This window comes from Malania oleifera, chromosome 10 (genome assembly GCF_029873635.1).
Source record: "Malania oleifera isolate guangnan ecotype guangnan chromosome 10, ASM2987363v1, whole genome shotgun sequence".
Classification (NCBI taxonomy): Eukaryota; Viridiplantae; Streptophyta; class Magnoliopsida; order Santalales; family Ximeniaceae; genus Malania; species Malania oleifera.
This window is the reverse complement of record NC_080426.1, coordinates 82,440,728-82,465,984: the sequence shown is the minus strand read 5'-3', so window position 1 is coordinate 82,465,984 and position 25,257 is coordinate 82,440,728. Positions and strand designations below refer to the sequence as shown.

At 36.5% G+C, this 25,257-nt stretch overlaps 1 protein-coding gene across 3 annotated transcripts; it reads left to right on the top strand.

Moving 5' to 3' along the window:
• Nucleotides 1-89: 89 nt before the first annotated feature.
• Nucleotides 90-24,435, top strand: LOC131166103 (replication protein A 32 kDa subunit A-like). 3 transcript variants are annotated; one of them, XR_009139737.1, is made up of 12 exons: nucleotides 90-176; nucleotides 359-501; nucleotides 809-919; nucleotides 1,140-1,237; nucleotides 1,346-1,384; nucleotides 1,476-1,553; nucleotides 15,861-15,939; nucleotides 16,050-16,142; nucleotides 16,232-16,311; nucleotides 23,410-23,478; nucleotides 23,593-24,055; nucleotides 24,212-24,435. XR_009139737.1 is itself a non-coding variant. In XM_058124394.1 (11 exons), exons 2-11 carry the CDS (start codon nucleotides 394-396, stop codon nucleotides 23,675-23,677), a joined length of 840 nt encoding a protein of 279 aa, XP_057980377.1. In that variant the 5' UTR covers nucleotides 90-176; nucleotides 359-393; the 3' UTR covers nucleotides 23,678-24,435. The 3 variants fall into 3 exon arrangements, 2 of the variants coding, with proteins under 2 accessions (XP_057980377.1, XP_057980375.1); XM_058124394.1 differs by having other exon boundaries at nucleotides 23,593-24,435; XM_058124392.1 differs by having other exon boundaries at nucleotides 174-501; nucleotides 23,593-24,435.
• The last annotated feature ends 822 nt before the right edge of the window (nucleotides 24,436-25,257 follow it).

Below are 25,257 nucleotides of genomic sequence, written 5' to 3'. Positions count from 1 at the left end.
AATCAAATCAAACTAAATAAAAATAAAGATAAATATTAAATAAATAAAAATAAGGTAAAATAAAAGTAATACAAGCTCGATCATCATTCGAAAAGAGTGCCGGTGAAGGAACTGCAAGCTTGCGGGAACAAACTCGAGGCTCAAATACCCTCCTCCCAAAGCAAGAAATAAAAGAAGTAACTTGGCGGGAACATATATATATATATATATATATATATATATATATATTTTTTTTCTACCCATTAATAATTTATTTTTTAATAATAAAATAAACACCCAAAAGCCATCCGTCGTCGGTTCAATCATCCGTTCTACTCTGCTATGTTTCAAATGTCTATAAATCTCTAGGGTTTTGCAGTTGAATCATACTCGGGGAGTGAAGAAGATTAGCATATGTATTCGTCGAGTCAGTTCGATGGCAATGCTGCCTTCTCCGGCGGCGGATTCATGCCCTCCCAGGCCACTCAGACCACCACCTCCGACACATCTTTCTCCGCCAAAGTACTACTACTTTCCTACTATATGTAAATTTATATCATGTTTGATTTCTGAGGTAACGCAGGAAAATTGATTGTTGAAATGAGCAGCGGCACATCTTTTGGCTTCCGACATTAATGAATTGACTCAGTTAAACGGAGACAATAGTTGCGTGTGTGTGCGCGCGCGTGTTTTTTTTTTTTTGGACTTTGTAGGGTTTTTCATTTTCTCAGCTACGGTTCACATTTCTTTCATTTTTATGTCATTTGATCGGGGTTTTAATTTTATTGATTAATTAATTGATCAATTTGTTTCTTTATTTTATTTGCAGAATCGCGATACTCAGCCATTGCTTCCGCTAACTGTGAAGCAGATAAGCGAAGCTTTGATCTCAAATGACGATAAGTCTGATTTCCTCATCGATGGCATCGATGTGAAAAATGTAAAGTTTCCGGGCCTGAAATTCAATTTTACGGGCTTGCTTATGTGCGCGCTTGCTTGCCTCCTTTATGTTTTTAGCTGTTATTTGTTTATTTTCTGGGCACGTTCGCACTGGAAAGCCAGAATTCTATTAGCCCCTGCATGGAAAATGCTTCCAAAATGTTAAGAAAACAGTGCTTTGTTAAAGTTTTGGTGGTGTTTTGAGTTTGAATTATGTGCAGGTTACTCTCGTGGGAATGATGGTTAGCAAAATTGAAAGAGTTACTGATATTTCTTTTATACTTGATGATGGAACTGGGCGCATCGAGTGTCATAAATGGTGAATTCTCTCATAATTTCTTATTCTGGTTGGAAGGTGGTATGAGGGTAGTTTGTGTCAGTATGACTGTTATGTGTTGGCTAAAGATGCCTATTTATTTATGATTAGGGTGGAAGCGGCAGACACAAAGGACATGGAGCGAATATTGTATGGTTTAGTTTGTCTTATTGATGACACTTTTTTTTTTGCCTCTTTTTAATTATAGTGTTTGAAAGATACATTGAGATTCTTTTCCTAGGGGTGGCATGTATGTTCGTGTTCATGGACAGTTGAAAAGCTTTCAGGATAAAGTGCAAGTATCTACCTTTTCTATAAGGTATGCATATTGTGGATTTAGTTTTAAAATTTTTGAATTAGTGTTTTGTCATTTTTAAAATGTATAACTGATTTGCCTTTTATGAAATAAAAATTGTTTATCCTTCATGTATTCTTAGAAATGTTTTAGCCTTATTCATGTCAAGGGATTTTAGATTTATTACTGTCCCTTATTGTATTATTATTGTTCATGAGAAATTCCTAAGCTATTTCTATGAGCTGTGAATTAAAAAAAATATATATATATATATATATTTCTTGTGAACCATGCAATGCATGTGAGAGGGAGAAACCTCCTGCTTCCTTACTTAAAATCTGCTGGCATAGAGCTTGCTCTGATAAATGAGAGCAAAGAAAGAAAGCAAGAAAACCAACATCTCAATCCCCCTTCATTTAGAAGTAAATTAAGAGCTGTAAATCTGTCCAGCAGAAAATAAGACAAAAAACTGTCAAAACACCCTCTAGTAGTCACAAATTGAAAGGTCCTTGCCTTTTAAAAACAATTCCTAGCAATCAAAATAACCCTTGAAAGATCTTAGAAGACTAGCTAGTGAAAAGAACCAGAAATAGACAAATAAAGCTAGAATGGAACATAAAACTGACTCAAAACACATAAAATCATAGTATCTCCTTAATTAGATGAGCTTTGCATCAGATTGACAATACTTTGTTGTTTCATTGTACTTATCTTATTTTGGCTTAGTGTTGATGGAAAGTGTGTGCAGGTGGGGTTTTGATTTATTTGAAGCGTGTAAAAGGAAAACTAGAAGTTTGGATTCTTTGGAATGTTGAGGTATTTGGTGATGTCAGGATTACAGGATTATCACATAATGTAGGCACCTTAATATGATGGAGGGAAGACATTGATGTCAGGCAGCTGGAGTGTAGGGATTGAAGGAAAAAAGAGTGATACATGAGAGACAAAAAATGAAATAACAGAAGCGTGGAGAAGAAGAGATTGAAAAGAAGAAAGAAGGAGAAAGATGAAGAAGTGAACACTGATTTTGAATTCAAATTGATACTTATTCTAACATACAACTACCAAATATGTGTCTACTGTACAGTTTTTAAATTGGAAGACATGATTACAAAATAACCCCAACATAATAGAAAAATTATGTGACAAAAAAGTGTAATACATGCATCCTAATCAAATCTACTTCTAAAATTTGTACTCTTCAAATGGGAGGAGCTTAAGTAATTGTAGAACTTGCCACATTGAAAAACAGATTAATGGTCATGGGATTAGGCAAATCAAGTAACTATCCAAGAGGTCGATGTTTCCTAAGGATGGACAATGGGCCAATGGCATGGGCATAGAGCTTCAAGAAAGAGTTTTTGGGTAGTAGTCATGTCTAACACGAAACCCATACTAAGTTCTCCAGTTGTATGATGCATGTGAGTGCTAAGTTCATAGTCCATTTTACTCTTGGCAAATTAATGTCTACCCTTAACGTGCAACTCGCAAATGTGATGAGCAAAAGACCGAGCATGCTAAAAAATATGGCATTTGATTTTAAAAGGATGTGAGATGGGTTTATAGGTTTTGTAATCCCATATAGTCGAAGGACTCTCGCCTATGGACCCATTCGCACAACTTTTATAAGCAAACTCAACAGTCAGTAGTACTCGCCAATTCCCTTGTTTTCTCCCACTACACATCGAGGAAGATCACTAAAACTATAATCAACAACCTTAGTCTAACCATAAGTTTATAATAACAAGCATAAGAAAACATCAATTTAGTGCTACACAACCCTTCCAAAATGTCATTGAAAAATAACTAACAAGACTTGTGTGCCTATAAGACATTATGTAACTTGACAAGCCATGCAATTTGACCACCTCTCTAGAAAACGACTTAGCTATGTGTAATGCATTCGAGGTCTTATTACAAGATATGAATAAATCATTTGGGTGAATCAGCCAACTATCACAAAAGGCGTTTTTGAGGCGCCCCTTGTGGCGTTTTAGGCCAAAAATGCACCAAGGCGTATGTGTAAAGGCGTAAGTCCACAAAAGCGTATGCCTTAGCCAAAAAACCATGTTTTTTTATGGCTCAGATGCAAGGCATATGCCTTTCGATATTCCTGGGTTGAAACACAATTTAAAAGTCCAGAACCCAGAGCACACTGAAACCCTATCCTCCCTCTCTCTCCCACGAAGCTTCTTCTCATCTGCTCTGTCGACGAAGCTTGACGAAGCCTTTGCTCTCTCTTCAAAGCCTCGATGAAGCTCAATGAAGCCTCTGCTCTCTCTCGAAGCCTTGACGAAGCCTCTGCTCTCTCTTTCGAAGCCTCGACGAAGCTCGATGAAGCCTCTACTCTCTCTCGTAGCCTCTGCTCTCTCTCTCTCTCAGCATCTGCTCTCTCTCTCTCTCTCTCTCTCTCTCTTAGCATCTACTCTCTCTCGAAGTCTCTGCTCTCTATTGCCAAGTCTCTCTCCAACGGGTTTGAGGTTCTCCTCTCTCATCTTTGAGGTCTTTGTTTTAAATTTTAATTGCTTAAATCTTGTTGCACCAGCTGAAATATGTTTGAAGTTGATTCCAAGGGACAGAAAAAGGATTTTGTTTGGAAATACATAAAAGAAGTTGATGGAGAAAAATACTTTAGATGCAAATTTTATGATCAATGTTGCAATGGGACTGTCACAAGGTTTAAACATCATTTGGCTGGTACAAGGAGGGGAATGAAACCTTGCCCAAAAGCCCCTCAAAGCGCGAGTGATGAGTGCAAGATTGCTTTTGAAAAATTCCGAGAAGACAAGGGTAAAAGAAATGAACTTCTTGAAGAGATTGGGCAAGGTCTAGGAGGAGGTAGTCAAAGTGCTAGGTCTAATGTTGGAGATTCTGAGTAGCAAAATAGTGGGAGTGGCCATACTCCTAGGGCTAGAGGTCCAATGGATAAGTTTTCATTTTCACAGACCAAACAATCTACTCTAAACTCAAAATAGAATAAGGAAGAAAGAAATGAAGTGTGTACGAAAGTTGGCTGTTGTGTGTTCAACAATGTTTTACTATTTAATTTGATGGATGATGTATATTGGCATGTCATGGTGGATGGAATTGCTAATTATGGCCCAGGCTTCAAGCCTCCATCTATGCATGAGATGAAGACGTGGATTAAAGATGAATTGAAAAACATCGATGGCATGTTGAAAGACCACAAAAAAGCTTGGAAGGAATATGGATGTTCTATCATGGTTGATGGATGGACTAATGGGTGTTTAAGGGTATATTGGCATGTCATGGTGGGTGGAATTGCTAATTATGGCATAGGCTTCAAGCCTCCATCTATGCATGAGATGAGGACATGGATTAAAGATGAATTGAAAAACATCGATTGCATGTTGAAAGACCACAAAAAAGCTTGGAAGGAATATGGATGTTCTATCATGGTTGATGGATGGACTAATGGGTGTTTAAGGGTCTTGATTAATTTCCTTGTGAATAGTCCTATTGGTACATGGTTTTTAAAATTCATTGATGCTTCTGATTCTATAAAAAATGGTGATTTGATGTTCAAGTATATGGATGAGGTGGTTGAGGAAGTTGGTGAGGAGAATGTTGTGCAGGTGATAACTGATAATTGTGAAGAACATGATAAATGGTGAAAAAAGATTATGGAAAAGATGGAGAAGCTCTATTGGACTCCATGTGCTGCACATTGTTTAGATCTCACGTTGGAGGATATTGTAAAATTGAAGATCCATGCAAGCACAATCCTAAAGGCTAAACAAGTTCTGAAATTTAATTATAATCATTCCTATGTACTTGCAATGATGAGGAAGCATTTCACCAACAACAAAGAACTTATCCGCCCTGCAGTGACACGCTTTGCCACTGCATTTTTGACACTTTAGAGCATTTACAAACAAAAGCGAGACCTTCAATCTATGTTCTCTTCGGAGCTGTGGTGCACTTCTACATATGCAAGAATGCATGAAGGTATAAGGAGTCGCTCAATAGTTTTATTTGACCAACATTTTTGGCCTCACGTGGCGTATGTTATCAAGAGTGTTGTCCCTTTTGTGTGTGTTCTAAAGGAAGTTGATTTTGAGGAAAGACCAGCCATGGGGTTTCTCTATGAGATGATGGATTCGGCGAAGGAAAAAATTGCTGCAAATTTTTCTAGAAATGAGAAGAAGTATGGACCCATTTGGAGCAAAATAGATGATATATGAACTCCACAACTTCATTGCCTTTTACATGCTGCAGGATATTATTTAAATCCCCAATTGTGTTATAAGGACAACTTCTTTGATTGTGAGGAAGTGAAGCAAACGACTATTTGAATGCATGGATAGAATTTTGTCATATAAGGAGAGGCTAGCTGCAGACATCCAATTGGATTTGTTTGATAATGCACGAGGGGATTTTGGGTCTCGAGTGGTTGTTGACTCTAGAATGTTGAGAAGCTCAGTTAAAAATAATATTTCAGTAAAAATTAGTTAATTAGTGCTACTATAACTTGGAACTTAAACATTTTTTTTTTTATTCATTTGTAGCTGATTGGTGGAAGCGATTTAGGACAAAGACCCCAGAATTGATGAGGCTTGCTATTCGTGTTCTTAGCCTGACATGTAGTGCTAGTGGATGTGAGAGGAATTGGAGCACATTTGAGCAGGTTCTTAGTTCTTACTTCTTACAAATGCCATGTTATTATGGTTTCACTCAAATATGAAAATATCTTCTAATATCTAAAAATTTAAATGGCTTAAACTCAATTGTAGATTCACACGAAAAAGAGGAATAGATTAGAGCACGAGAGGTTGAATGCTCTAGTTTACGTCAAGTACAACACCAAACTGAGGGAGAGAGCTATAAGAAGAAGAGAAAATTATGATCCAATATTGGTGCCAGAAGGGCTTCAGATGATGAATGGATCATAGAGAGTGAAGAACCTATCCTCCCAAAAGATACTTCTTGGGTTGATGATGAAAATCTCCTAGATGTTGATGCTATTAGAGCTTTGCCCATGGTACCTCTTGAAGGAGATGATGCTCAAGCAACACAAGCTTCTGGTAGCTCGCATTCTAATCTTCCTAACAAAAGGAAGATTAGTGATTTTGAGAGAACTTGAGTACATGCATATCAATAGTCATTTTTGAATCTACTAATTTATAATTCTCCATTTCTCCTACTTCCTAACCTATAGCTTTATTGAATATGTAGGCACTCAAGACAAAGGTAAGAGGCCAACATTGGGCTCAATTGAGGAAGACGATGATGTTGAAGTGGGAGGGGAATTTATTAGTGGAAGAACTCCTATTATAGATGATTTTGATGAAGATGAGGACTTTGATGAAGATCTTGATAGTTCCCTCTGAACTTTGTTGAATAAGATTTAGATTCTTAGAAATTAGAATCTTGGATGATGAGATATTGTGATGCTGTAATTTGGCTTTTTCTCTGCTTTTTGTAAACTTATGGCTTATTTTTAACATGCATTGTTTGAGTTTGTTAGCTAAAATTGGCCTATATGATACTTAAGAATTATGTTTTTATTTGTTTCTCCATTATTCTAACATTTTTCTCATTTTTATACTATATATAATTTTATTTATTTATTAATTATTTAAAAAAAAAAAAAACAGTACCAAAAGGCTTACGCCTCAACGCCTTAAGGCTTATGCCTTGCCTCGCAGAGGGTAAAATGCCTCGCCTTACACCTTCGCCTTTTAAAACAATGATCACAAAGAGAGAATCGTCTCCTTGGCCTGTTTTAGGGAATCTAGTGTCTAAGAACAAAAACCCATTCACAGGTCTCTCCTCGGCACACATAGTTGAGGAAGAGGGATATAAAGACTAGCATTTTGTTTCTAAGATTTACAATTGTAAGACTTCTCTGATTTCTTTACTCAAATGACAAGCTAGCCCAACTTGCAATTCTTTAACTAGAAAATCTCCAAGAAATGTGGGAGATGCATAACAAAGTTCCCTTGAATGGAAAACCCTCATGGGAAATTGAGTCAAAAATCAAGATAATAAGAATGCTTATTCTTCAAGCTCTCAAATTTCTATCACCTCAAGACTCATAACATTTAGAATGACTTTAATTGTACAACCTTATTCTCAACACGTGAATTGTGTTTGGGAATAAAGTTGTACTCATTAAGGAACTCTACCCAACGAGCATGCGTAAAAGTTAACTTTTGGTGTGAACTCAAATATGGCAGGGTAGTTCCTATTGGTAAAAGATAATGTCTCTAATGTTGGATGAATCTCGCCACATAATAATACTCTTTACCATATGTTTTGTACTCTTGTTTTACATATGAGAGTTTTTCACTTAGAATTGCTTTAGGATGCCCCTCGTAGCTCAAAACTTCACCTATGCATAAGTGCAATATTATTTAGGATAATCTCTCTAAAAGCTTAATAACCTCCCTTTTCTTATAGCAAACAGTGATGGGAGCCAGTATCAACATCTATAGAAAGTGGTTAAGCCATGAAACTTGGGAACCTCATAAATAGTCCTTGGCTCAATGGCTCTATTCTTTGTAGGATTAGTTGTTATTTCTAATATAGAAAATATGAAACCAAGAAAAAGCAAACTAGGCTTGCCCTTCTTGAGGTTAGCACATGACTAAGGGCCTATTAGATATTGTTTCTGTTTTTAGCCTTTTGTTTTTGTTGTTGTACATCAAAGAGATGGATTATGAAAATGTGTCTGTCTATATTACCAATTTTCTTGTTTCTGTTGTCAGTTTTTTGTTTGTGAAAAACTGAAAACCATATTTTATAGTTTCATGTTATTTTGGCAACTTGTTGCCACTTGCTAGAATATTTTAATATTCAGAATTAGTGTTTTTTTTTGGGAATTAATGATTCATTGTTTACGTACTTATTAAATTAAAGTAATAAAATGATCACATGAATTTAAAATATAGCTAAAATATATTGTCCATAAAATTTCAAAAAATAAAAGTAAAAGCCATTTACAAAATGGTCAAGTAACTGGATCAGAAACAAAATCGACGGCATTCTGAATGTCTTTCACAAGTGGCAACTCATTAGGGGGCTCATGAGGGACAACATTTAACTCCAACATCTCTTACTACAAAAAACAAATCACAAATATACTCAATTTCCTGCATAAGGGTCTTGTATATTACAATAAGTAATAAGTTCTCTCTTCAAGCTATCTTTTTCTAGTGCCATATGGGGCTATGAATTTGAACTTCTTTCATGACTAGACATATGGGGCTGACTTCTCATTTCTAGAGTCCTTGGGAGCGGGCTCGGTGGGGTTAAGAATTATGGTCTTCCCTTTGTACCTAAATACTTTACCATTCTCTTAACCATGATTAGTCTCATTCAAATCATATAATCAAAGGCTTCCTAATAGGACATAGGCCACACCATAGGTCACACATCACAATAGACCTTATCGGTATAGTTACTAGTGGGATTGGCACTAAACACCTCGTTATAAAGTGGTTTTTTTAACCCAAGTTACACTGAAGTGCTGGGTTGGTTGTAACTTTGCTTAAGCCTCAACATCTCCAAAGTTCCACAAAATGGTCTATATGACTAGTCACATTTGATTAAGTTATGGTTAAAGAGTTGCACAAATATTTGATTCCTATAGGAGGAAAGATACTTCTCCTTTAATCTTTAATCTCTCATCTCATGACATGTTATTAGGGGCTCTCCTAAGTGTTGGAGGTTAGTTGAACATTTTGCTAAAATTTCATAGTTGGTCCAACCAACTTCATTTTGGTAAAACATGTTTTCTCCTCATCTCATGCAGGACCATTTAAAATGGTCCTCCATTCCTCCTTCTTAACTGTTGGTCTAGTAATGACACCTAACCAATCTTTCAAGCTAATTGCATAAAGAAAGATTGTTAAACAATCATCCACAAATATGAGAGTGAGACACAGATTAATAGTGGTTTAGTCAATCGTCACCTACATCCACTCTTGAAGCAAACTAGCTTGAGATTTTTCACTGAAGTTCAAATAATTTAAATACACTGAAAGTCGGAAACTCACTTAGTAGGACAACCTGTCCTTTATAGAATTCTTTCTCACTCTCTCTTGGCTACTTTTGCCAAAATCAGTGCAATCAGAGCTCTAGGCAGCCTGTCCTCAAGGTGACCTGTCCTTTGCCTTCTTGGGTAAACTATCCCCTTAAAAATTAAGGAAAATTCAAGTTCTTTTCTAGCTCACTTAGAGATTTTCTTTATCACAATTTGTGAAGCTAGAGGCTTATATTAGTCTCAACCGATTGGGATGATATTATAATTAGCTTAAAGTAATCACAAATATGAATGATTCTAGCATATTCTAATTGCCAAATTACTCTCTCTCTCTCTCTATATATATATATACATGTTGTCGCAATGGAGGATAATTCCTCTTATGAAGTTCCTTGTCGTCAAGTTATTAAATAGCTCTTCACTATTGTTGTGATGATTAATATTTCCTTCGATGAAGCTGCCTTATGTGTTGAGTTACCTAGAATAGCTCCTCCAGCAAAGTTTGTCATTGTCGAGTCATGCCTTCCAACAAGAAAAGAAAAGGAATAAGAAAAGAATAAGTATGAATGAGTATGTTTAGCTCCTTTGATGGAACTTCTTTGCTGTTGAGTTGATTTATGCCTCTACTTTTCTCCAGAAAAAACCTTGCTTTGCCATCATGATTGTTGCTTTGCGATTCTTATAACCTATTTTTCCTAACAAGTTGAACCGGTTATTGTTTAATGGGAGAGACCAATCGTTTGATAAATAAGAAGCTGTTCTCGTTCTCGGACAATGGTGAGCTTTCTCAAAATTTTAAAGTAGAATGGAAGCTAGATTTTTCATATTTTCTTAACAAGAGAGGAGAGGAAAGTAAATGGCTTTTTGAACAGTACATATTTTCCCATTTAAAAAATCCAAAGATCCTTGGATCAAGATTTTTATAGCACCGAATCTCTTGTTCATGTTTCGATTGAGAGCCAACATTGATCATTTCTTATCTTTGGAAAGGATCGCAAACAAAGGTGAGATAAGATGGTTTGCGTACAGAGGTAGGAATGAGGTTTTTCAATATAGTCAAGGTTTTTAAAGAAAACAAACAAAATGTATGCTCCACGGAGGGGCTGATAGTGTGCTCTTTGGACTGTGAATCAACAAACATAAGAGCAAAGGTTGGGTACATTGATAAGATTTTTTGTGAGAACAAGTAGTCTGAAAGAAGTTTGGTGGGAGTTACGAACTAGATGGGAGGAAGGACTTCTGATGTAGAGTGGAAGGAACTCCAGTGAATGAAATCAAGAAAGTAAAGAATCTGCACAAGGTAAGTTTGACTGCCCCTTTAATGGGGGGTTTGAGGAGAGAGTTCAAAGACAATATCCAAGATTTGCCCCATGCAATTATAGAGGAAAGTGGTATCAAGGAACAACTCAAGCTAGTAGGGGGGGGCCTGAGTTTCCCATTGAGCTACAAGTGACGGATTAAATAATTGGGCCAGGAATAAATTTTATGAGTCAAATTTTGCTTGGCCTTAAACAGGGTTCTCCAAGCCTAATTGTGGAGGAGCTACTTACAGCAAAGTTTGGAAGACTGGGCTGGAGAAATTGGGCTCAAAGGAGGCCCATATGGAATTGTAAAATGGCTTGGGAACAATTAGTATAGGAGGTATTTGGGTTTATTTCCAGTTTAGTGGGCAGGAACTCTCTTCTTCCAAAGAACTTTTCTTCTAGGATAGGACGAAAGAGTACACGAGGACATCTATGGTGCAATTGGAGGAGTGACATTCAGGCGAAGAAGAAGTAGGGGAATAGAGAGGATGGGGGAAGTTTAGAGAAGCAAAAACTATTGAATCTAAAGTAGGAGAGGCAGGGGCAGCAATGGAAGAACTGCGAACTCCTTATCAGATCTTGAATAGATTGGATGAAATCTATGATCACACGAAAAATAAGATATATGAGGCATGTCTTTTGGACAAGAGGAAGGGCAAAGAAATTGTGGAATCCGAGAGTCAGGATGAAGCTAATTCTGAATTTGCAGAAGACGGTGAAGACTCATTGTCATCGTTTGAGTTTGAGGATGAGGATTTGTTAATAGAAAAAACTAGAAGGCGAAGAAATGGGGCTAGGTTAGAAGGGAAGATTAATATGGTGAAGGGTGAATAGAAAAGCTGCAGTCTTTGAACCGCAACAAGTGCAAGCTCAAAGATTGCTGTGTCTATAGAGAATTATATTGGTCTAGGTATAATTAGAGTACAAATGAGGTCAGAATTTCAGATGGGACTTTTCTTCCTACAACAACTATAGAATCTCAATCCTTTGATAACTAATTCCAAAGAGAAGACATGCCAACTGTCGAACAATTTTGAGGGAGCAGAATTGAGGAATGATGCTATTTTTGAAGTTAATCCATTTAATTTTGTGTTTCTCATATTAACTCTGAGTTTTTGAATTGCTGTAAGGTTTTAGGGGATGAAAGATCCCTACGAATTGTTGACCTTTTACGGGATGAGAAAGAAAACCAGGGGGCCTAGGAACTACTTGATGGCTTGTGTATTAGCTTGACAACTCTTTTGGGTGATTTGTATAGGCTTAAGAAAGAGGATTTAGGGGAGAGGAAAAAAGCCAATAAATTAAGTAGGGAATTGGTTATATTAGCTTCGTTGGTGAACAATGATAAAGAAGGTAGGTCTTTAGGGCTTGGTAGTCTCTCCAAATGAAGCTTTTGTCTAGGAATGTTAGAGGTCTAGGGGGGTTAGACAAAAAGGGGCTGGTTAGAGATTGTTGAATAAAGTCAACCCTAATATTTTATTTCTTTAAGAGACAAAAATTAAGTGAGATATATTACCATGCCTTTAGCAGTATTTGGGATAATTAGATCTGAGGAATGGGCTTTTTTTTTTTTTTTTTATCTTCAAGGGCTTTGGGAGGACAATTAGTGGCGTGGGATACGAGGCTAGCCGTGTGCAAAGATTGTAAATTAATTCTTAGTGGGAAGATTTTATCATAGATTTGGATAGTTTGTATGGGCTTTGCAACCCATATTGGGTGGTGAGGGGTGACTTGAATGTTATCAAGACCTCTAGGGAGAAGTTTGGGGGTTCAAGGGTGATTAGCAGGAGCAACATGAGACTTTTTGACTCTTTCACTTGCGATTGTGGTCTTAGGGGTATTCCCTTGAATAATGGATGTTTCACTTGGGTGGCTTGTGGGGATAGACGATCCTCAATTCACATTGATAGATTTCTATATATTGATGAGTGGGAGGACTTGTTCCTAATATTGTTCGATATGTTCTCGTTAGGCCCACTTCTGACCACTATATGATTTCTTCTATATTCCAACCTTACACTGGGTTTGGCTCCTTTCATATTTGAGAATATGTGGCTTATGCACCCTTCTTTTCGTGATTCTATAGGAGTTTGGTGGAAGGAGTGCCCCATTCAAGGATGGGAAGGTTTTATTTTATTTTTATCTAAAAATTATAATTATATAGATCAAATGGATATGTACAAATACTTTGGGCATACCTAGGGGTGGGACCCAAAGCTTACACACAACCAGATAAAAGCATATACAACTCAAAGGCAATGCAAGCCATCCGCAAGACTCCCAAATACATCAAAACCTAGCCAAAATTAACTACATCTCAAATGCACAAGAAAGGGAATTTGTCATAAACTATTCTAAACGTGTGGGTTTGGATCACTTTTACAATAGCTTCTGAGAGAGTGACGCATCATTCAAATCTTCTTTTGTTACGAAAATGCCACAAACAATATATTGTAATGGCCACACAAGCCCTTTTAGCAACTGCCTGTGCACCTGTGCCTTTGGCTTCCTTAATCAACCATTTCAAACTAGCTTTCACCGTAGACATGGCTCTAGTCAAGCCTAGCCAATTCCTAATTGAGTTCCAAACTGTGCAAGATAATCTGCATTTGAAAAAAAAATGATCAAGAGTGTCCATCTCCAGACCACAAACCACACAGGTTCTGTCAATCCCATCTCCACTGATTTTATCACTAGTTTGTAGTTTACTTTTAGCAGCAAGCCAGAGTACAAATGAGTGTTTGGGAGCACACTCATTCTTCCAAATGACCTTGTGCCAAGGAACTTTCACCCCTTTATCTCTCCAAAAGTTATAAGCCTATGAGCACTGAAAATGATCACCCATGTTCCATTTCTTCATATGATCTTCAGCCTTAATTCTATCCCCACTTAAGTTGATGAGAAAGCTAAACTTTGTCAAGGAAAAACTAAAAGGTTGGAATAAAGTAGTGTCTTTATTTGGGGATATTAGAGGAATTAAATTCAAAGATGGGAAGGTTTTAAGTTGATGAGAAAGCTAAAATTTTGGCAAAGAAAAACTAAAAGGTTGGAATAAAGTAGTGTTTTTATTTGGGGATATTATAACAACAACAACAAAACCAAGCCTTTGTCTCATGGACCATTTCTTTTGATAGATTCAAGGATATTAAATCCTTACTATCTCCTCCCAAGTTATTTTAGGTCTACTCCTATCCCTTCTACTACCCTCCACAGTAACTAAGTCACTCTTCCTCACAGGTGCACTATATGGCCTACGTTGCAAGTGTCCATACCATCTGAGTCGTCCCTCCCTTATCTTATCTTCTATAGGAGCTACACCTAACTTACCTCAAATATGTTCATTCCTTAATTTATTTTTCAATGTTATACCACTCATCCATCTTAGCATTCTCATCTCGGCAACTTATTTGGGGATATTATAGAAAAGAAAAATGGTATTTTGATGGAGATCAACGGTTTGGATAGACTGTACGAGTGTGGTTTATTAGGGGAGGAAGATAGAGTTAGAAAGATTCATCTTAGCAGCGATTTGGAGGTTCTTTGATTGAGGGAAGAGTGGAGTTGGCTTAGGTCAGAGAGGGGGATTGTAACTCTAGGCTCTTTCATAGGGTGGCTAATGGGAGGAGAAGGAAGAGCCTCATTAAGGAATTGGAGGTTGATTTGGGAAGCTGGTAAGAGATCATAAACAAATAGAGGAGGAGCTTATAAATTTTTATAAAGGGTTGTATCATGATGAGTGTAAGAATAGGTTAATGGTAGAGGGGTTGGATTGGAACTAATTGGGGAAGAAGTGGCAAAATGGTTGGAGAGATTGTTTGATTTGGAGGAGATTAGGAGGGCAATGTTTGATATGGATAGAGATAAAGCACCAGGTCCAAATGGATTCAAAATGGTTTTAAGACAATTGGGAAGAGGTAAAAGAGGATGTCTTGAATTTTTTTTTGAGGAATTTCATAGGATTGGAGAGGTGTGCAAGAGCATGAATTCTACTTTCATTGCTCTGATTCCTAAAAAGGACAGGTCTAGAAGAGTGAAGGGGTTTTAGGCCTATTAGCTTGGTGACTAGTGTCTATGAGTTGTTAACAAAGGTTCTTTTAGAAAGGATTAGAGAGGTGCTGGGTTATACGGTATCTTTGGATGAATCTGCTTTTGTCAAAGATAGGCAGATCTTAGACACTGTTTTGGTAGCCAATGAAGTGGTTGAGGATGTGGAGAGGAGAGACAAAAAAGGAGTGGTCTTTAAGCTGGATTATGAAAAAGCTTATGGTATGGTAAATTGGGGTTTCCTGATGAATGTGCTTTAGAGAAAGGATTTTGGGAGTCTTTGGTGTAACTTGTAAGTGGATATGAGTGCCTCAGTTCTTTCAATATTCGTGTGATTGTTAATGGCTAGCCTAGGGACTGGTTCGGCATATCGAGGGGGTTTAGACAATGGGATCTGTTATCCCCTTTTTTGTTGACTTTGGTTGTGGATGTCATGAGTAGGTTGGTGTCTCATGCTTATGATCTGGGGGCTATTAGCAGTCTTTCTATAGGTAGAGAGGATTTAGAGGTGCATTATCTTCAGTTCACAGATGATACCATTTTTTCCTAGAGAATGATGTTGTGAAATTTCGTAAGATTTCTGTGGTGCTTAGAATTTTTTGAGAAAATTTTGGGCATAAAAATCAATGTCTAAAAGTGGTTTAGCGGGTATCAATCTATGCAGCAGTGATTTAGAGACTTTTAGCAATTTGTGAATCCCTTTCTTGTCTCAATTTTTTTAATGTGCCAAATATTATGCCTGGAGAGTGAGAGAGGCCCTTCCTATTAATCTATTCTATTTGCTGCAAGTGTTTTAACTGAATTCCTTGGTAACATGATGAATTTGAGTTGGGAAGCACCTACTCTATGCTACTTGTTTTTTTTGGACGTCTTTCCTAAGCTTTAAATTTTTGGTTCTTGATCGTAAGGAAATATGCAAGTATTTTGTGCAAGCAGTTAATATCTGGTAATCACTGACTTGGCTGTGGTTTCCAGGCCTGTGACTGATTTTAATGAAATTGCATACCACTTCACCGAGTGTATATATGTTCATTCCTACAACACCAGGTCACGGGTATTGGTCTGACAATGCAAGCATGCGTCAGTTTGTTGATTTAAATATGTACTTACATAAACTTTGCTTTCATTTGCTGATGGTTCTTGTGTTGGCAATTGAACTAATAGAAAGTGCAAGGTGGTGTCTCCACTCAGTCCCATTCTACAAATCCAGTCATAAATACCCCTTTCAAGGGATTTGAAACTGGTCCACCAAATCAGGTAAGAGATCTAAATATGGGAATTCAATATTCTGTTAATTTTGTAACTAATATGTTTACTGTTCATTTATGTTTGTTTCCTATTTTGAGTTCTCTGGACAACATGCTGGTGATGGACTCAAGGGCATTGATAAAATGATCAAAGACTATTTGCAGCAACCTTCATGCCTGTGAGATTTCTACAATTACTTCTGCTCTTCCCTACTGTGTTTCCTCTTGCGGCTCTTAAGTTTGGATGCCCTTTGTGTATCTGTTTTTATGTTTTTTAAAATACCTACTACCTTACACTATGAACAGACGCAATGTTTCTGAATGAGCCTATTCTGTAAAATGTTTTTTTTTGAGAGCTTGATCTTGTTATTATTACACATGGTAGCTGAAGGGAAAAGGAAGGTGTATTCCCAAGAGGGGGGGTGAATTGGGATTTTAAAATTTTCTTTTTTCCTTCTTTAATTAAGTGTTTTTCAACTTATTATAAGTTCAGCAACCACACATACAAAGTTGATTTATAATTACAAATTCAGAGGAAAATTTATTTGGTTATAAACCTTTATGAATGATGATTCCAAATTTAATACTTCTTTCAGCAATCTAAATCAACACAACCAAGATAACCACCACACAATCCACAATAAAGAATGAAATCAGCAATGCTTCAAAGTTTCAGCAGTTGAGTAACTCAAATTAGAGTTTAAGTACGTAGTTGATAAGAGCCCTGTATTAATGAACTTGATTTCACAATATGAAGCACAATATAAATTTCCAACATTGAAAACTCAGATTTTAAATGAGCTTTCAATTAATAACCAACCAATGTACTCCCTTATGGTTTCCGTAATTTGTATTGATCAACCAACGTACTCCCTTTTTTGTTTTTGCAATTCCAAAGTCAAATTAATTTTCAGTTTATTTATAATCCAATCCACGTAGTGTATGTGAACTGAAAATTAAAATCCAACCACGCAGTTAATATGAACATAAATTTAAATGAGAGTAGGGAAGAGAGTGAGACGTGAGTTTTACGAGGTTCGGTTATACCCGCCTATGCCCTTGCCTTAGGCAAACACACCCAAGGATTCCACTATAACCACTCCTTTACGGGTAGGAGCAACCTTACACACTCCTTTGCGGGCAGGAGCAGCCTTACAATCTCTCCTTCAATAGGCTAGAGTTCGCCTCTCCAAACGATACCCCACGCTTGGTCCAACAACGATTCAAGAACCTGAACCGTCTACAAAATAAGAACAAATTTTGGTGTACAAAAACACTCTCAGTAAGAGCTGATTAGTACAACAATTTAGCACTAAAATATACTTCAATTCTAAATAACAATTGAAAGAATTTGAAGCCTTAGAAGTATATCACCGTGAGCTTTCTTTCTAGATTGAAAGAATTCAGAGTAGGCTCAGAATTTTCGTGAGAAATTCATAGCAAACCTCAACGATTCAAGAACCTGAACCGTCTACAAAATAAGAACAAATTTTGCTGTACAAAAACACTCTCAGTAAGAGCTGATTAGTACAACAATTTAGCACTAAAATATACTTCAATTCTAAATAACAATTGAAAGAATTTGAAGCCTTAGAAGTATATCACCGTGAGCTTTCTTTCTAGATTGAAAGAATTCAGAGTAGGCTCAGAATTTGCGTGAGAAATTCATAGCAAACCTTAGTAGACAAATTTAGAGATTGATTTCACAAGAGAACTTTGAGAGTTTTGAGAGCAAGAGAGCTTGAATGTTGTATTTGCTTGGTGTGATTGAATCCTTAGCCTTGGGGGGGGGGGGGGGATTTATAGATGTTTAATCAAGAGTATTTCGTGTTCCCCAAGTGACTTGGAGTGTTTCCTAAGTTTTCATAATGTTTAGAATTCAAAAATCAAATTTGGAAAGTTCCCGTTATGTTTAAAATTTGAAATCTCAAAGAGTCAGTCGACTAGGAAATACGAGTCAGTCGCCTGGATCCATTAAAACACAGAGATTTTCAAAGACAGGAGTCAGTCGACTGGGAAATCATGAGTCAGTCGCTTGGGACCTCTCGGTTTGATCATGTCTTAGAGCCTAGAAAAGAATTATTACAATAGAAGCCCACGTCCATAGCTGAGGCCCGTGTATGTGACAGGATGAAGAAAGTGAAATGCAACCATGACCAAATGCAAACTGTTAGAGGAATAACCGAGATGCAATCATTCTAGAATCTTGGGAGACCACGAGAAGCAGAGGAGGAGAGGCAGTTACGCACGATGGAGAAGGGGGAAGCCTTTGGAAGAAAAGGGAAAAAATGGGGAAAATGGGAGAATAAAATTAGAGAGATTTTCGGCCCAGCATGTGCTGGGAGCAGGGGAGATACGCAGGGTGGAGAGATTCTCGGCCAAGGGAGCTGGGCGCAGGCAAGAAAGGAGGAGCAGCTCTCGCACGCAGTGGGCTGGGATGAAAACTGCTGGACCCGAGAGAAAGCAGTGCTGGGATGCACATGCAGCTGTTTTAGTTTTTCATTTTTAGTCTCTGCAATTTCCTGCTCTGTACAGGGGCAATTTTCACACACTGTTAGAGAAGATGATGTTTGGCTAAGACCTACAACTTGGGTTGCGGTACACTTTCTATTGCTGTCCATGATTTGCTAGACTTTCTGTGATGTTGATTTTATGCCTTTACTTGGCTGAAACCAAAATTTGAAGATGATAGTTTGATAAATCTCTTGCTCTTATTTCTTGTTTTGTTGTTAACCTTGAATTAATCAAGGATTTTCATCAGCTAAGTGCTACATGAATTTCGGTTGATGCTTAGTGAGGGTATTTATTTTTTCACATACATGGGCTTCAGCTATGGACGTAGGCTTCTATTGTGATAATTCCTTTCTAGGCTCTAAGACATGATCAATCCTAGAACACTATAAGCAACATGAGCCCATCTAAATTTAATTAGGGGTAAAAAAATATCATTTCACATGTCGGAAACAGTTAATCACATTGTCAAATTAATACCCTTCATTTAACTAATGCAGTTCACTTAACCCACTATATTAAGAGTCTTGAAAACAACATAATTATCCATTTATCACACCCTACAACTAGTAGAAACCACACACACCATTTTTAATACAAATGCACTAAAAAAATTTAAATCATACAATTTTACGTGTGAATCAAACTAGACTACAATTGAAACAATCATGCAATAGTACTTTTTGAAAAAAAAAATCTATATTCAAAAACTTGCAAATGAAAATCACAAAAACAAAAAAATGCATATATTATGCCTAAAAATCATAAACACAAAATCTCCACTACTAACCAACTATTAGAAATTTTTTTAATAATAGTAATATGAAAAGAAATAACAAGAGAGGAGAAGATCTCACCAATGATTGAAACTAAAAAGGAAATGACAACCGCTTGAAAAATACTACAGTATGTACTCTTTGCCACAGGAAATTTTTATGTTGCTAACGAAAATCAATCAAAGAATATTTAAGGAAGGAGTGCAAGGATTCTTCAATCTAAATTCAAGATTCAATATCCAAGAATATTGAAGAAACAAGATTTCTCAATCCATAAAATCTTTATTGCTTCTTCATGATTTTATGGCTGAAGAAACAAGAATCCTTGAATTTTTTTGGTTGGGTCTTTGGGAGAAAACAAAGGAAAAGAAAGGAAATAAAGGAAGTTCAGAGAAGGGATCTGTTTGGTTGATGAGAAAGCAAAACGAAAAAGGAAAGAACAGAATAAAGAAATGAAAGAGAAGAAAGAGAAAAGAATAGAAAATGAAAAGACACCTGTGGAAGTAGAAGCAAAAAGAAAAGAAACCGTTTGATGTAGAAGTAAAAGAAAGAAAAAGAAGAGGAATTTGAGTCAAAGTAGATTAAAGGTGAAAGAGGAATTCGATTAATTGTGGGTTTTTGAGAGAATTTGATAAAATATCTCGAAGGCTGCATCCAATAGATCTCTCCACTGCTACCAAAGAACTTCCAAGAATTTGATCCACGATTCAGCTGGTATCGGATCAAGAATGATCATCGTAAAATGCACCATGAGAAACAGAAATTCCGGTTGCAACTTTGTGTAATGCATATTTTTTTTTGTTACAAAGATACGTCCATTATTTATGTAGTTGATTTTTTTTACTCTGTTCATGTCAATGCATTAATTGTCTGCATACTTGCTTAATGTTGAACTGAAATTGCTACAGTAACTGGGCAGTAACTATTTTGACATTCCTTTTGGACTCCGATGTTCTTGCATCTATTGCCTTGGGTTTGAAATTGCCTTACTCTGGCAAAAAGTCTTCATAATGCACTAAAACGAAATCTCCCTCTTTAAATTTTCAATGTTGATTGGCTGCAATAGTATATGATTTGTTACTGTCTTTGAGTGCTGCCCTTCTTCATGAACTTGGTGATTTAGTGAATATGCTCTGCCAAAGCTTCCTCATAATCACTTACAGACTTACCTGCAGACTAGACAAGAGTGGTTCTAGTCCATAGGCTGCTTGAAATGGGGTCTTCTTTATGGTTATGTTCAATCATGTTTACTGAATTTTTGAGTAAATTAAGCTTCTAGTTAATAGCACCCCTTGTCTTCATGTGGTTGCCAAATAAGCATCTCAACATGTTGCCCAAGCTTCAGTCAACCACTTCTGTTTTTATAGTTTTTTGTGGAATGTGTGGTAGAATACATCAGTTATGTCCCCATCTTTCACCATAAGGTCCTCTGAAAATGGCCCTATAAACAAAGGAAGTTGGAACACCATGCCCCCTCACCACCTCCTGAAAAAATAAATCCACAATGTGTAGCATGCACTCTCTTGAAACATGGGAGAAATTTTGCCATTTCAGAGAAAAAGTCTGTTGGCAAAGGTGTGGCTGCAATTGGTCCATGTGACTGAGGCCTGGTATATGGGTCATTTAAACTTGGTTCTAAGGGCTATTATAGTAGAACAAATTTTGAGTAGCACTCTCACTATCACCTAGTATTTGTGTAGCAGTAAACCCTCTGTCCAGCAAGTGATATTAGAGCCAAGATCATGAATTTGGCTCCTGATGCTAGTGGGCAGTTGTTGTGGGGCAATAGTTGGGCAAGGTCTAGTAGCAATCAGCTTACATGGTGGAGGCTCAGTGTGGCGGTTAAGGCAGAGTTGAAACATGATGCTTGGATTGATGTACTACAAAGAAAAATTTGCAAATACCAAGACTAATTTTGGTATGAAGACTTTCCATAGGTCTTCATGTATCTCCAAATCCAAAATGCTACAATTGTTAACACAAGTTCTACTACAATGTCCCCATGTAACACGAAGTATGAGGAAGTGAACTAAAAATGCACTTCAAACAAAGAAATCAAATTATCTAACTTTGGAACGCAAGACCAGCAAAAGGGAAAGCTTTGATCTAGGATACATCACCTAATCACTTCTACTACAATTAAGAGTTCAGTGTGAAAAATCTTCAAATTTATTCAAATTTTGTGGAGCATAAGCTTTGATGGTTGATTCTTATTTGGGTTATATAATATATAATGGTGGAGCTATAACTTTTAGCCTACTACTTTGATGCTGAACAAGAAAAATAGTCCTCTCTATTCAAGTTTCGTGTTTTGTCACTCACCCATGTTATTTGGTAACTGGTTGTTTCCTTTTGGATCCATGTGGCCATTTCCAATGGAAGAGATGTTGGCAGAGATGCACCCTTGGGTGTTAAGCTCTTGACCTCCACTATTGTACACAATGCAGGGTCCGCATAGGTCCTTGCGTATATAATGTTTGTGTCTTGTGTCCTAAAATGGAATGTTAGGTGTGGAGCCATGTATCTTGTTCATGCCCCTAATCAATTTATTGCTGCTATCTCACCTTTTGATCCTAACCAATTTATAAATATCTATAGTTAGGGAGATATGGCACAGACTGGTAGATCACTATTCTAAAAATGTCTTCAATTTCATAATGAATCACTTGATTTTTCAAAAAGAATCCCTGTATACTAATTTTATATATATTGTGTGTATGTGTGTATATGTGTTTATATATTGCTCTGGACCTTAAGAGATTTTTGACGTCATTGGTTTCACTATTACTGCATGTATTGGTGGTAACCTTGGTTTTGATATCATGTAAATCCATGACTTTTGGCCCCACATGTGAAGTATCAGCTAAATAGAACTGGGAAGATTGTGGGCAAACACAGAAATCCTATTTGATGGGATTGAACCCAAGCTTTCTAGTAAGCAGGCTTTAATATCATGGTTGAAAACTATTTGACATAAAAATTTAAGCTTTTAGGGAATGAGCTGACAATGCTTATCAAGCTAATGGCATCCATCAAAATCCTGTTTGCTGTATGTGCCCTCAGGTTATTATGAGCATCTCTGTCTTCCTCTTAAATTATAATTTGTTTCCCTCTTTCACATTTGTTTTGGGCTTTTGGATTGCTTTGCTGTAGCTCTATGCCCTTCATGGATTGCTTCTTATTTGTAGTATTCTATCTATTTGAAACATAATTTTGCTTGCTTGTTAAAAAATGGAGACGTATTTTGGCCCAAGCGTTGAGTATTGTAAATACTAAATATTGTTTTGAACGTAAGGTTACTTTTGGCTTGCAGAATGTCTAGAATATAATGATCATAATATGAGGATTTGGTACTTTACAAAAGAAAGATGTATTGTAATCATAAAGCAAATGATGATACAAATTTTTTATTAACCCATTGTATGGAATGGACGAGGAATGACTATTCCCAAAATTTATTATATTCCTTTTATATTCTATGTTGGACAGAATACAAGAAGTTTTTACATGAGTTATTTTTTTCCTAAATTATTAACCCATATGCAATTTTTATTGCATTCTCACTTTATTCCATTCCATTTCTAGCAATAAATATTCCTTGAACTAAATGTAAACTTGAATGCTTAGTGGCGTGAATGTTGTGTAGGCACTCTGAATTTTCGCATTTTTATTCTATTCAAAATTGTCAGTCATGGCCAGCTTTTCAGGTTGTGCCCTGGGTTGCTCATGGTTCATAATATTTTATTTTGAAACAAAATTTTGCTTCCCTGTTAAAAATGGAGATTTTATGGGGAGGGCAATGACCTAGACATTTAGTGGATGCAATATTACTTGATCACTTTTGTTTGGTGGCATAAATAGTTTTTGTCTAAGCAGCGTGAACATATTTTGTTCTATTTCAAATGTCAAGTTTTTCATAGCTTTATTTCCTATGTTCTTATTTCACTGCTTTTCATTACTGATACCTTTTAAGTTATTCCCATGCTTCAGTACACGAGTAAAAGGGGTGCACCGAGAAGAACTTGCCCAACAACTAAACATTCCATTGGATAAAATCATGTCTCTCTCTCTCTCTCTCTATATATATATATATATATGCAAGCCTTATTATTTAGCTTGTATCTGTTTTATTTTATTTATTTATTTATTTTTATTTTTTTTGGGTATTGGTAGGGAATCTATTAGCTTTCTCGAGGATGAAGGCATGATATATTCAACCGTGGATGATTGCCACTACAAGTCAACTGGCAATGGTTGAGGGGGCAGCCTCAAGTCTTCCATCAGTTTCTAAGCTCTAATCCAGTCACAATGTTTTTTTCTCCCCGTAACCTTTTTTGTTGCAAGCATATTTGTCCCTTTTTCCCATTCTGTATGGTTTTGGCTCCTGCTGTAGACCAGACCAGTGACTTGGACAGGACTACACATCAAGCATATAGTTGTAGCTATACGATTTCTAGATGGTTGTCACGTAGTTCTGCATCAACTGCAAGGTAAACTGCATGAGCTTTTTGCTCTTCAGGAGTTCAAAGAGTAAACTAGTCTGGGCTGACCATGGAATGCTTTGTACTGTGCGTGATGCAAGCAATATGCATATTTCTGAATTCTGGTGTTAAACAAGTGCTAGGGTTTGACCATGGTGCCTGAGCTTTTCCTCAGTCTGATTGCATCCTATGTTCCTCCTTTCAACCAAAGTTCTGCTTCAAGTACACAAGCTCGTTGGAAACTTATGCTTGTTTCTCGTCTTATTTAGAGGATACCTCAATAATTTCAACTTGTGATGTGAAAGCATTAGAGATTTCAGGTCCAAGTTCTGATGAAGGACGACATATGGAATGATCCAAGGCGCTTTGGTGTCCTCAAGAATAGGACCGAATGGAATGATCATTTCTATACTTCTGTTTAATTGCAGAGACAGACTAATTCATTGGCATTTGCATTTTCATATCTGAGTGTCCTCAAGAATAGAACCAAAGTGGGAATGGAATGATCATCTCTATACTTCTGTTTAATTGCAAAGACGGACTCTGATTCTTTGGCATTCGCCTTCTCATATCTGGTACAAATAATTATAACAATGTGATGGAACGCTTTTATTTTTTTTTTTCTTGGAAAAAAAAAGTGAGTATAAATCTAAAAACTAACTTTTAGAGTATATTTTCTTAGACACGGTGTATTCATTGTGAATGAAAACATAATTAGTATCCACATGAACATTTAAACAAAGAACATAAAAATTTTCGGTTCATAAAAAAAATTTAATAGTTTATTAAATAAATTTGAGATGAAATTATTTTAGAATAATCTTTGCTCATTCTTCCTTCTGTTGTCAGTAGTATTTTTTGGCCCCATTCACCCTGTCCTACAAAATTCTGAAATGTATTTAAAGCGTGAAAAGGACTTCGTTTAAGTTCAAGTTTGGGAAATTCGCTGCCAGTAATTTTCTAGCTGTACAAAAATGACCTGGTTTGAAGCCTTCCATTTAATGTTGTGTTCCAATATGTAAATCAATGGCGGTTTCAAACAATTTTCATCTTTGATTTATATACTTTTAATTTTTATCTGGATGTAAGAAGAGCTTAATATAATTAATTAAAAATTACCAATTAATATAGTAGTAGTATATATTATGAATGCAGATTATGCATGGTTAAATATTATACATATTGTGGTTGTATTAGGTTATGTCACAAATAAATTGAGTCTACATGCAGGACATGCATGAACACATGTGCTTTTAACTAAAATTTTGGATACCACTGAACTTTATTTTTGCAATGGTAAGGTCACTCAACTATGAAATTATGGCAATTTTTTCTTTCCATCTAGAAATGATGCCCA